At 44.8% G+C, this 12,599-nt stretch overlaps 2 protein-coding genes and 1 pseudogene across 7 annotated transcripts in view; 2 read left to right on the top strand and 1 right to left on the bottom strand.

The window, feature by feature from the left end:
• LOC147028112 (SID1 transmembrane family member 1-like) overlaps positions 1–12,599 on the bottom strand; it is a 199,856-nt gene that overhangs the window by 133,215 nt on the left and 54,042 nt on the right. For all 6 annotated transcript variants that reach the window (XM_085878160.1, XM_085878156.1, XM_085878155.1 and 3 more), the window contains exons 4-5: positions 8,289–8,334; positions 7,937–8,038 (exon numbers count right to left, since the gene is read on the bottom strand). In XM_085878160.1, the coding sequence (XP_085734286.1) occupies positions 7,937–8,038; positions 8,289–8,334 (148 nt within the window). The remainder of the gene's footprint in view (positions 1–7,936; positions 8,039–8,288; positions 8,335–12,599) is intronic.
• Positions 1,418–3,400, top strand: LOC147028114 (uncharacterized). Its single transcript, XM_085878134.1, has 2 exons — positions 1,418–2,395; positions 2,445–3,400. Exons 1-2 carry the CDS (start codon positions 1,507–1,509, stop codon positions 3,398–3,400), a joined length of 1,845 nt encoding a protein of 614 aa, XP_085734260.1. The 5' UTR covers positions 1,418–1,506.
• LOC147028113 (uncharacterized) lies at positions 3,427–7,481 on the top strand (annotated as a pseudogene).

The raw sequence follows: 12,599 nt of genomic DNA, 5'->3' as shown, positions 1-12,599 counted from the left end.
GTCGCGACATACGTTCGTCAGCTAAAGTGGTTGCCATGGCAACCAGAATGCTGTTTTCTATGTAGTAGCACAATTCTGTATATACCTTCTTGTTCGGGCGTATATTGTGCTCACTTGCACTCTTGTTCTATTTGTTATGCTTTCACTTTATCGAACTCTTACTGTAGCCTCTTACCTCGATTGGCTTTATGCCAGATTTGGGGCGATTCCCATGAAAAAAAACCCCACAAAAACAAAGAAAAACAAACGGGTATATTTATTTTCAGCGAAAAAATCAAGACAATCAATAAAGGGCAGTGGCCTTGAGATCACAAGAATAATTATTGTTATAAAATAATTATTATCGTAATTATTTCAATTATTATGAAACCATAAGATCACAAGAATAATTATAATTACTGGAACAGCACTCGGTAGAGCGCATACCTACGCCAGACTGAACAGTTTACATTTTGTATTCCATTGATCAGCCGCATCTGGATCCAGACTTGAAACAAAATCTAATTGACTTGTTGTAACCTACCCAACTCATCACCTAGATTTGGCATAACTTGTCCATAACTTTTTGAAATGTCATGCAATACTGTATATATTGTTTTTTTTGCCCTATCTCTCAATGGTGATAGTCCGGCAGATATGTGAAATATTCTGTTAGTTTTGTGCCTTTGATGATACAAGAATGAAATTTTGTACACAGTTATAGCATACCCTTAGGAAACATTTTGGATATAGGGACATTCCAGATTACCCCTAGGGTCAAAATGGTGGCCATTTTACAAAATGGCTGCCACGAATAACAAATTCTGCCTACAAGGTCAGCAAAGTCATGTGCTTGGTGCAAAACACAATGTAGTGAGTATAATATGATTATTATCAACTAGTATGCACATGCTTCATTATCTACTTCATATTTGACTAAAAAATGCATCTACGGTGGTCTATGAGGGACACAGATAACAGTTTACCATCGCAATAATGTATGGCTGGAACAAGAGCTCTGCAATATGATCATGCATGTGAATGTTACCTGAATATTGTTTGTGGAAATATAAATAGATCAAAAATCAAATTTGGTGAAAGGAACTTAGACTCAATGAATATTTCCATTATTAATTACATACTGGTAGCTGGCAATGTCGCGATTAAATGCATAAATTTGCGAAATCGATATTGACGTACTCACTGTATTAATTTTCATGATTGCATAATAGAAATGTTCAAACTACAATGGTGTGTTCATATTGATTTGGGTTTAATATGGTCCTGTCCAGCACAAAGAAATAATTTATGGTGGCCTATTGGGGACATCGAGTGACAATCACCCAAGATCGCCATTGTGTATATATATGCATCTCCTCTGGGCTGGGGTTCGGAGTTGAAAACATTTTAACTCTGCTATTCTGTTTTCAGATGATAACTCCACTGTAGTGTACCCAAAGACTAATCCCCTGCTTGGTGGTGGTTCTTCCCAATTTTACAGTGACTGATTGGTGGTGGTTCAAGACAATGGCCAAGCATTTCAAACTATTAGACCCCCAGCAGCGAGGGCCAAGTACATCTGTTACATCAATTAACCAGACAGACTGGAACCTATGTGTGCTGTGTCAGATGGACACCACTGAGCCTCTTCATTGTCCAGCTGACTCTAAGCGAAGCACAGGAGGGTCTGGATACCAGACTCTGGCAGACAACCTCCTCAGGTTCAGTGAGATCGTCTGTTTGCCAAAATCTCTCGACATGTCCCGCTTGGACGATGGTGAGGGTATCAAGTCCACCTTCCAGCACCACAGGGCTAAGTGGCATGATTCGTGCAGACTACAATACAACAAAACTCAATTGATTCGGGTAGAGAAGAGGAAAACAACCAGTGGGGATACCGAAGGCGTGACAGGAAAGTATACCCGTCAGAGTGTGGACCGCACAGAGTCACTGCTCGAAACGTGTTTCTTTTGTGACAAGCCAGCAGGTAACAAGTCTTTGCGCAAAGCTTCTACCTTTGACCTGGACAGACGAGTCAGGAAATGTGCTCTGAAACTAGAAGACAAGCCACTTATTGCTAAACTGAGTGCTGGAGATATGATGGCGCAAGATGCCCTGTACCATGTGAAGTGTCTGGTTTCCCTCTATAACAAAGCAAGGGACACAAAGAGAACCTTGGATGACCAGGATGATATCAATCATGGCATAGCTCTCGGAGAACTGGTGTCCTACATCGATGATGCCCGCATGGACGCTCTTGTGGCACCAGTGTTCAAGCTGGCAGATCTAACAAGTCTGTACAACAACCGGCTGAAACAGCTTGGAACAGTCTTGACTGGACGTGTTCACTCGACCAAACTCAAGCACCGGATCATGACATATTTTCCGGACATGGAGGAGCACAAGCCTGGCCGAGATAACTCCACTGATATATTCTGATATACTCCACTGATAACTCCACTGATATATTCTGCTAGCTTTCAACGAGGACATCGGATCAGCCCTTCACAAGGCCTGTGAACACGATGCTGAAAGTGATGGTGTTCATCTTGCTAGAGCCGCGAACATAGTCCGAAGAGACATGTTGAAGATGAAGACAGCCTTTAGTGGTTCATTTGACGCCCTCTGCCAAGAACAATCCGTGCCAAATTCTCTCGTGGCACTAGTTGCTATGATCCTGAATGGTCCCACGATCCAAGAACAGTCAAGCCACTCATCTGTATCAATACCCACTCTTACAATCTCACAGCTCCTCATGTCCAACAGCTACGCACGCCGCCGACAGAGTACGAGTATTGAGTCTACCAAGCATGGCCACAATCGGGAGACCCCCGTGCCTGTGTACCTGGGAATGCTGATGCACACAAAGACTCACAAACGAGACCTGGTTGACACTCTGTTCCACTTGGGTCTCTCCGTCTCCTATGATAGGGTGCTGAGCATCTCCACAGACTTGGGGAACAGTATCTGCCGCTTCTTCCAGCAGGAGGGTGCAGTTTGCCCACCTGAACTGAAGAGTGGTCTGTTCACGACTGGCGCAGTGGATAACATCGATCACAATCCCAGCTCAACTAGTGCTCAAGACTCGTTCCACGGCACTGGCATCTCGCTGTTCCAGCACCCGAATAGTGAAGTGCGTGGAGTTCAACGGCTGCGGGTAGTAGTCTCATATGATGCTACTACAACAGCAACCACTGCACACCTGCCAGAGTCATACACCACTGTACCTCCTGTGGTTCTCGGTAAACGTGAACCACCGATGCCCAAGTTGGCTGGTCCCAACAGAAGTGACTGCCAACTGATCCCTCAAGCAATGCAGGTGGAATACAGGTATGCCACAGAAAATATATCATCTGAAAGTTGTACATATTCTGTATTCATATATGTGCCTCAATCTCTTGTTAACTGTGTGTGGTGCTGAGGTCCTGTCTCTTGTTAATTGTGTTGATGAGTTCTTGTCATTTTGACAGGTGGCTAGAGCAGATAGCAGTTAGTGTAGCATCAGACACACCACTACAGGGAGACGAGACTGTGTCATGGGCTGCATATCATGCCAGCAAGCAGTCCATTCCAGAGGAACCAGAGTGTGGCGTGACCCTCACCACATTGCTGCCTCTCTTCTACGACCAGGCCAAGTCCGTGGTTATGATTCGTCACTCCATGGACGTCACCAAGACAGCAGCTGAGATTCTGAACCCTGGTCAGATCCCAGTCCTCACAGTCGATCAGCCACTGTACGCACTCGCCAAACAGATCCAGTGGAGATGGCCAGAAACACATGGAGAAGATCACTTCGTCATCCTATTTGGTGGACTCCACATTGAGATGGCTGCACTGAAAACTCTGGGTGATCTTCTGGATAGCAGTGGGTGGACAGGAGCTCTGGTGCAGGCAGGAGTTGCTACAACTGGTACTGCTGATTCCTTCCTGAAGGCTGCCCATGTTACACGCACTCGGCGAGCTCACCAGGGCACAGCCAGTAGCCTCTATCTTCTCCTACAGAAAGCCTTCAGCCAAGGAGCAGATGAGGGACAGGATCTAGAAGACTGGTGTGCTGAACGTGTGCAAGCCAGTCTGCAGTTCCACTTCTGGTGGATCATTCTACAGTTGGAACTCACTGTCCTAATCTACGTCAGATCGGTCCGTGAAGGGAACTTCCTGCTATACATTGATGCCCTGAGCAAGATTGTCCCCTGGTTCTTCGCCTTGGGTCATACCAACTACGCCAGGTGGATACCAGTTCACCTGCGTGACATGGTGACACTGGCGACCAAACATGCAAGTGTATATAATACACGCAGTTTCTTGCCGGCAACTTCACAGTAAAGAAGACCACTCATGCGTTTTCTGCGATGGCCATCGACCAAGCCCACGAGCAGAATAACGCATTAGTTAAGGGTGACGGAGGAGCTGTAGGCCTGACAGAGAATCCCACTGCATTACGCCACTGGATGGTGTCTGGTCCAGAGATGGCCAGAGTGATCGCTGAGTTCCAGGCCACATCAGAGACCAAGAAGGCTGTTCACAAACATCACGAGCAGACCAAGCACACACAGGTAGCCTTTGCTAGAGATGTGCGTTCACTCACTCAAGTCATGGGGGAGATGGGCAACCCATTTTGTGATGACAGCAAGGATCTCCTGGTGCTAGATAGCAGAGACCTGGCAGACCCAGCAGTTATCAATACTGTACGCCAGATCGAGAAGCTGGGACAAGAACCGCATGACTCCTATGTCCATGAGAGACTTATCAACCAGACAAAGCCCATCACCGACCCAATCAAGAGAGACAACCTCCCTCTCTTCAGCCGACCTCCAGTCAGAGAGAAGTCAAGAGCACAGCTGCAGATTTCATCTCTGAAGAATGACTGCTCCCTGTTCTCCAGGTTGTTCATTGCGTCCCAGATACGTGATGGAGATCTTGATGAGTTCTTCGCACATGAGAACCAAGCATGTGCCCCTGCACTATCACACATTGGCAAGATGAGACTTGGAACAAAGTCTGATCTGGTTGGCTGCTTAGAAGATCTGGTCCCTCCACAGGAGAATGCTGCTGCTGCTAGTCCAGCAGTTGAGGTCATCATCCTTGATGGTGCAGCGATCATCAGTATGCTGACACCTGGCACAGCAAAGACCTTCAACGAGTATGCATCAGAAGTATTCTTGCCATACATCACATCTCAGCTGCAGCATACGAGCAGGATGGATATTGTCTGGGAGGAATACCTCACAAACAGTTTGAAGGCAGACACTAGGAAGAAGCGAGGCAAAGGCATCAGGAGACGAGTCGAGCCATCTAGTTCCATTCCTGGAAACTGGCAGACCTTTCTTCGCACAGATGAGAACAAGATGGAGTCGTTTGACTTCCTAGCCACCAGAGTAGCAACAACAGACACAGACAAACAAGTCATCAGCACCCACCACAAAGATGTGGTTTGTACGCAGGCCCGAGATGTTGCTGGTCTTGCCCCTTGTAGCCATGAAGAGGCTGACACAAGAATGCTACTCCATGCTGAAGACGCTGTGAGGCAGGGATACAGCAAAGTGTCGATCCGTACAGTAGACACTGATGTCGTGGTCCTTGTGGTGACAGCAGCTGGACGTCTGGACATTGATGAGCTCTGGGTTGCTTTTGGCACAGGAAAGAACTTCAGGTTCTTGGCAGCTCACGAGATGTCTGTGGCACTGGGACCTAACAAGTGTCGAGGTTTGTCATTCTTCCATGCCCTCACTGGATGCGACACCATTTCAAGCTTTGGAGGCAGGGGGAAGAAAAAGGCATGGGAAACCTGGAAAGCCTGTGATGAGGTCACTGATGTCACTGCAGCATTCTGTGCCTTGGCTGCCACGCCAACTCCTTCAGCCGTAGATGACCACATGGATGCACTGGAGCGTTTTGTTGTTGTGCTCTATGATCGCACCAGTAGCCAGGAACATGTCAACGAGTGTCGCAAGCATCTGTTCACCCAGAATGGCAGATCAATAGATGCTCTCCCACCAACTCGTGAAGCCCGAAAACAGCACATCAAGAGAGCTACCTACCAAGCCGGCGACTGTTGGGGCCAGATGATGGTGTCCACACCAGAGCTCCCATCGCCCAGTGACTGGGGGTGGGTTCACACCGATAATGGCTGGGACATATACTGGACAACCCTCCCAGAGGCAACTGAGGCATGTCGGCAACTACTAAGGTGTGGCTGCAAAAAGGGATGCAGAGGACAGTGCAAGTGTGTCAAGGCTGCACTCCAGTGCACAGCTCTATGTCACTGTGGTGGGGAGTGTACAAGAGAGTAGAACTGGGACAAGAGAGATCACAGATGATAATTATGTAACATGTACACATGTATCCATGCATCATAGTAGACTCTGTTACCTGGATCTAGAGGTTCCACTGTATAATTTAGACTCTGTAAGTTGATGTTAGGATCAAACAGAAGCACTTCCTCTGAGTTCAAGAGTGTTAAATGAACAACAGTCATTCCATGGTGCTTGATAACAGTTTTTTGAAGAGTTTGTTGCAGAAAACCGTCCAAAAGTGCAAAAATGCACCAAAAAAATGACCAAATAAATGGTTTATTCACGCTTTGTCACCTTTATTTGCTATTTCTTATTTGCTAGAATCTATATTTAGTTAAATAAAACCACTGGTATGCTTCTTAAATATAGTTGTATCCACATGTATCCTCCTTGTACAACACAAAATCGGCTATTTTGTAAAATGGCCGCCATTTTGGCTCTGGGAAGAATCTGGAATGTCCCTATATCCAAAAATCTTTGTAAGATACTGCCCTAGCAGTGTGCCAAATTTCATGCTTGTATCACTAAAGGCACATTTTTTTCACATATCTGCCGGACTATGAAGAATCATTTAACAAATAGGAAAAATTCTGGGATCGGGATCCGGATTTTCACCAAGATTTAATCAATGCTTCCTTGTCACACACCCAACCTGTCCACCTAGTTTTGTTCGAATCCGTACATGTTTTAAGAAATTGCGCTGTATACGATTTTTGGCTTTATCTCTCAATGGTGAAGAATCACTTTAAAAATTCTAGTTTCCAGATTTGGATCTTCACCAAAATCAAATCAATTCGTCCTTGTCACACACCAAACCTGTCCAGAAAGTTTCGTCCGAATCCATCCACAACGTTTTGAGATATCCTGTTCACAGACAAACAGACATCCAAACAGACAGACAGACAGGGGTGAAAACACAACCTCCATTCACCTTCGGTGGTAGAGATAACAATAAAAGACAGCAATGTTGTCCATTAAAAGTTGGAAAGGGGCACTGCCGCACAATCCATACCAGGAATTCTACCAGTCATCAGAACAATGCTTTGGCTATCTAGAGCTCTCAAGTCTACAGAGATCCTGACAATGTGCAATGTGAGTGAAACCATATCAGTTGGCTTAGAATACCAGTTGGATCACTGTGCTTGTGTCCAACAGAATGATGCCGAGATTGTACACTTGCCTTTGAGTTCTTCAGACTGGGTTTGATTCCCGACCAACCTATCATCTGTCTGACTGGTGCCACACACTCAAAGGACCGGCTCAGTGAGTGTCTCATCCATCAGATGGACATTAATCTGGGAACCCATCTGCTAGCATTAGCAAATAGACATTTCACAAGAGGGGCGGTTGGCACCAGCATGCTAAACAAATTCAAAATTCGTGCCATAATGTGCAGGGCGCACTGCATCAGCGGCACGGATGTGCCATGGTAATGACTCAATGAGCTGGTCAATTTCCGAATTAAGTACCAGTCCAACATGCATTTGCTAATGTTGATGACAACTGCACTTATACTGGTGCCTTGTGGAATTTCACTTAAGCTGTTAAAACTGCCTCAGGTAGTACATACAGCTCTGAAGCTGCTCATTACCTTCAAAATACTATGGCACAGGCCTGTTCTGAACTGACAATGTAACTTTTATTTAGAAACGGTGTAATACCTTTGTATGCTGCGCAGACACGATTCCACAGACGTTACTTGTGTTTGATTCAACGTTGACCGTGACATCATTTACATCATTTGGGAATTGAAATAGGAAATACTGGGGAAAGCCATACAACAGGATACAGAAGATGGAAGACAAAAAGCATGGCAATGAGGTCAATGTTGAAAGTGAATAATCATAATGATAATAACAATAATAATAATCATAAACAAGGAACAGCAACAAACTCGTGTTATTATTGTAAAACATTATTTAATTTTAACATTGTGAAATTATGATATTCATGTAATGTGATAATGTTGCAAGCAGAGCATTGTGGTGTGGGTGTTGAGGTGAAATTTAGTACCTGTGGGTGAGCAGGCATGACTTCCACCTCCCTACTCATGCTTGTACTGCAACATAAAACAAACAAAATAAACAAACAAATAAACAAATGGTGAATATTACCAAAATGTAACAAACATCTGAGCTGTCTGGTCTGGGTTAATATCACAGTCATTCTTGTGTTTCACAGTGCTTCACAGGCAGGGAGATTCACCAATGTGTGTGCCGTCCCTCGGCTGGATGATAAGCTGGGTGTCCCATCTGCTGGTATTACTTGGTGGACATTAATGATCCCAGAGTCTTTCGCAAAGAAGAGGTGAGTTGTTGCTAACACTCTGCACAAATTACAAAATCCCTCCCAAATGTACAGGGGCAGTGTTTCAGCATCCCAGCTGTGCCTCAGAAAAAATTCAGCCAGTGAGCAGAATTCAGAATTAAATCCCAGTTGCATTTGCCAACAAAGACAACCCAGCATTATCAGACTCGATGGCATTGTGGTGAGACCATCTACCGGATGAACCTTTTGTTGGTTTGGCACCAAACAAATTTGTGGGCTCCCATTTGACAGTGGAGTAGCAACGGCACACCCCAGTAATAGTCTGCAATACGGAAATAAAATGTAAAGTACAACACAACAACAACATGATTATGTGGTATGCGTGTGTGTGTGTGTGTGTATGTATATATATATATATATATATATATATATATATATATATATATATATATATATATATTATTCCAGCAATCTCTGTGTGTCTGCGTGTATGTGTGTATGTGGTCGTAGTTCATGAACTGGTCACCCTAAAAAGGCGGAGTTGCTATATGTTTTTCAAAACATCCACTTTCCACTTTGACGACAGACCAGAAAAAAACCACAGATATCTAGATATCTTAGTATGACAAGAAAGGTAATTTTGTCTAGTTTAATGTGGAAAAAACAGAAATAAAAAATATGCAATAGTTTTTGTGTAACAGGCAAATAAGTGATACAAGTCAGGGGTGGAGTAAACAGGCGGAGGCAGCGGATGTGGTGAGTCAAATCTGGAATAAACTGAATTTATTTCAATCAATAAGCTTTAATGTAATCTATTTTGTTATTTTTTTTTAGGTGAGTAACACTTGGGACTTGCTGTTGCATGATGCAAAATTGATTATTCAACTCGTTATTATTCAGCAAACCCTGACCAATATGTACAAACTCCAAAAAGAGATCGAGTAAATATCTTTATTACATAGTTATGTATCTAGCAGATTCTCAGGATTAATTTGGCACTTGAATTGTCCAAAACGGCCAAAAGATAACTGATCCACATCCAATTTACTCAGAAAGGGTGAATTTGAGATAAACGCGAAAATGTGTTTTCCTTGTAATGCATTATCCATTAAAGTTCATAATTAAATAATACCATATTCGCCGTTAATTAGTGGTTTTTGCTAATTTTTTTCACACAAGTGCATGTTGCTTGGTGATGTCAATCAACACGGAGAAAACTGAAAAATTGAATATTTTGACCCTGTAACGCAAATGATGACCAGTTCATGAACTACGACCATATGTGTCTGTCTGTCTGTGACCGCTGTTTCTTGACAACCACTGGTCCAATCTAATTGAAACTTGCCAGGTATATTGCTGGGGCCCTGTGGATGTGCCTTTTCAAGGTTTGATATTAATCGGACAAGTGGTTATCAAGTTATGGCCATTTATATACCAAACCAATGACAGGACACGGTGCTATGACATCATGATTGACGTCACAATTCTTCTTTTTTTTCCACGTACAGCCACGCACGTACAGGCACGCACGAGCGAAGGAACGGCCTGTGTGCTTGTTGTTTCTGGCACGTGGTTTGAGTTTGTTTTTTTTTTGCACGTACGGCCACGCACATACATCACTATGACGTCACAATTCTTTTTTTTTCTTTTTTTGCACGTACGGGCACGCACTAGTATATATAAACATATATATATATATATATATATATATATATATATATATATATATATTTCTTTTCTTCTGTGTTTTGTTGTTGTCATGACAACATAACAACACAACACTTAAGAAAGATTTATACATACCTTTCAAATTTGTTTTACATTTTAAGTAACATTAAAATATATATATATATATATATATATATATATATATATATATATATATATTGTTACGGCTGTGGAAATTTGCAATACACCATAAAGGTCCTCAGATCAGTTATGACGCTAAGTTTATGTGCAGATAGGTCCCCACCGTTGTTTAAAGGGGATTTCTTAGTGTTCACTGGGCTGCGACTCTTTGAGATAGCCGTTTTTCTTTTTCTATCGTTATTTTGAACCAACCACATCTCAACCACCATTACAACAACCACCTTAACCACAACACCAACCATGCCACCATCACAACAACCACGATCACCTCAACCATCAACCACAACCAAACCACCACCACCAACGTCGCTCTCAACAACTGTTTCACAGCAACCTCCACCACAACCACACGCGCCTCTCAACAAACCACACCATCCTCACCACTTTACTCCCAACCACCAACATCGCCTCACCACCTTCTCCACCCCATCAATCACCTAACCACAATGCCAACCACCAGCCACACCACAACTACAAGCAACCAAACCACAATCCCACGCACCAACGAATAGTATCTGCGAAAGCCAGCACAACGCGAAGGAAACCAGAGGAGTTGCGATGGTGCGCGGATTTTCCCGCGCTTTGGTGTGGGGGAAGTGCGATGCGGATCAAAGTTCAGAGGTCATGTAAAGGAGGGCCTCTTTTTGGGGGAATGATTTCCTTGGACCTGAGCCAAGAATGATTTCTCTCGCCCCCCGCGCGGTGGGCGGGAGGGGGACAAGAGAGCACGCCCGTTTTTAGAAGCTTCCCGCAGGAGCTGGAAGGGGGCAGAGCCGAAAACGGGAGGAGTCAGACGTTGGAACCTGAGGAATAAAAGGGCGCACGAGATGCCAGGTTCGAGGGGGTTGTTGTTGGTCATCGAGTTGTATTGTCTGTTCAGGGGAGCTTCGTCTCTTAGTGGCATTGGGGATTGCTGCTGCTCTGTGGTGTTCGAGACCCGGGTGCCTTCCCTCTGGGCGCCAAGTCGAGAGGGTTGTGAGCGGTGGTCCAGGGTCGAGGTGCGCACGAGAGGAGAGTGCCGGAGAGAGCTCGCCGACCGTCACACCACGAGGGTGCAGGTAACCAGCGTCGGTCTCATGGGCCCATTCGGTCATCCACGGCCATAAAGGTTTACGAACCCCGTCCACCCCCTTGCTTATGAGGGGGTCTTCCCTTTTGTTTTGAATGAATGTTGTCGTGGCGCCGTCTGTGAAGTAAAACTGTTAAGTGCATGTACATTCTCATTGCAGTCGGTTGTATTGCTTTCTATTTGCCTTGCTTATACATTGCATGACTGCCTTGGCTATATATACGTGCTTGCTTGAATAAATGTCCTTGTGTGAAATGTATCCCGTTCGTCGCGTCCTCCTTTCACCACATTGAAAGTGCCATCTTGCATCGTGGAATGAGTAGTGGGTTTTGAACGCCCGGTAAAGAGAATCAGATCCGTCAAGGTCGGCGATAACACCGCTCGGTTATCACTGCAGTACGGAACGGACCGCTTAAGCGGTTCGTGTCCCAGGCCGACCTGCGGCGTGGTGCAGCCCCTCGGTAGGTTACCCGCGCGGGTACTTAGGTATATCGGCATTCGGCGATTGACCCTATTCCGCGCGGGTAGAATGCGGACTGGGCTGTGGTCAGGTTAAACCCCCACCCATGACTGGTTCCTGGTGATAGTTCCATGAGGGTCACGACTGAATTGTCCTTCCGGTGGGCGAGCTGCTACTATTAGTGGAAGGCAGCAGTTCGCACGCTGGCGGGCGCGAATTCGTAACAATATATATACTTTTACTTATTTATTTTTTAAGAAGAAGAAGGCGCTTCCAACCAAAAGTATAAAAAAACGAGATCGGCTCCGCTAATTTGGGCAAAAAAGTGAGAGCAGACCCGGTCTCAGGCAACGCTTCGCCGGCTTCATCAGGCTCAATAAACCCCAAGCCTCGGCACGTGTCCGGTTTTTATTTCGATACGGCCACTCATTTCCGGTCACGTGCTGATGCTTGAGGTCAAATGGAGGAGTGCTTTTTCTTTATTTTGCAAAAGCAAAAACAAACTTCAAATCACATCATTAAAGGGGTGCTCTGCTCTTTTTTCTTTTTACTTTCACGTGATCTGGTGTTGCATGTGTTGTGGGTGAGCATGCGTGTGTGCGCTTGTTGTTGTTTTTGTGTTTCCGGGGAACGAACACGACTGGTTTAGTGTCTGGGT

This window comes from Eptatretus burgeri, chromosome 4, assembly GCF_056783735.1.
Source record: "Eptatretus burgeri isolate ZD-2024b chromosome 4, Ebu_testis_v1, whole genome shotgun sequence".
NCBI lineage: Eukaryota > Metazoa > Chordata > Myxini > Myxiniformes > Myxinidae > Eptatretus > Eptatretus burgeri.
This window is presented reverse-complemented; position numbering and strand designations above follow the sequence as displayed.

Coding starts and splice junctions, on each gene's coding strand:
- LOC147028114 (XM_085878134.1), top strand. CDS start 1,507: ATGGCCAAGCATTTCAAACTATTAGACCCCCAGCAGCGAGGGCCAAGT. Junction 2,396..2,444: donor GGAGCACAAGCCTGGCCGAG/ATAACTCCACTG, acceptor AACTCCACTGAT/ATATTCTGCTAGCTTTCAAC.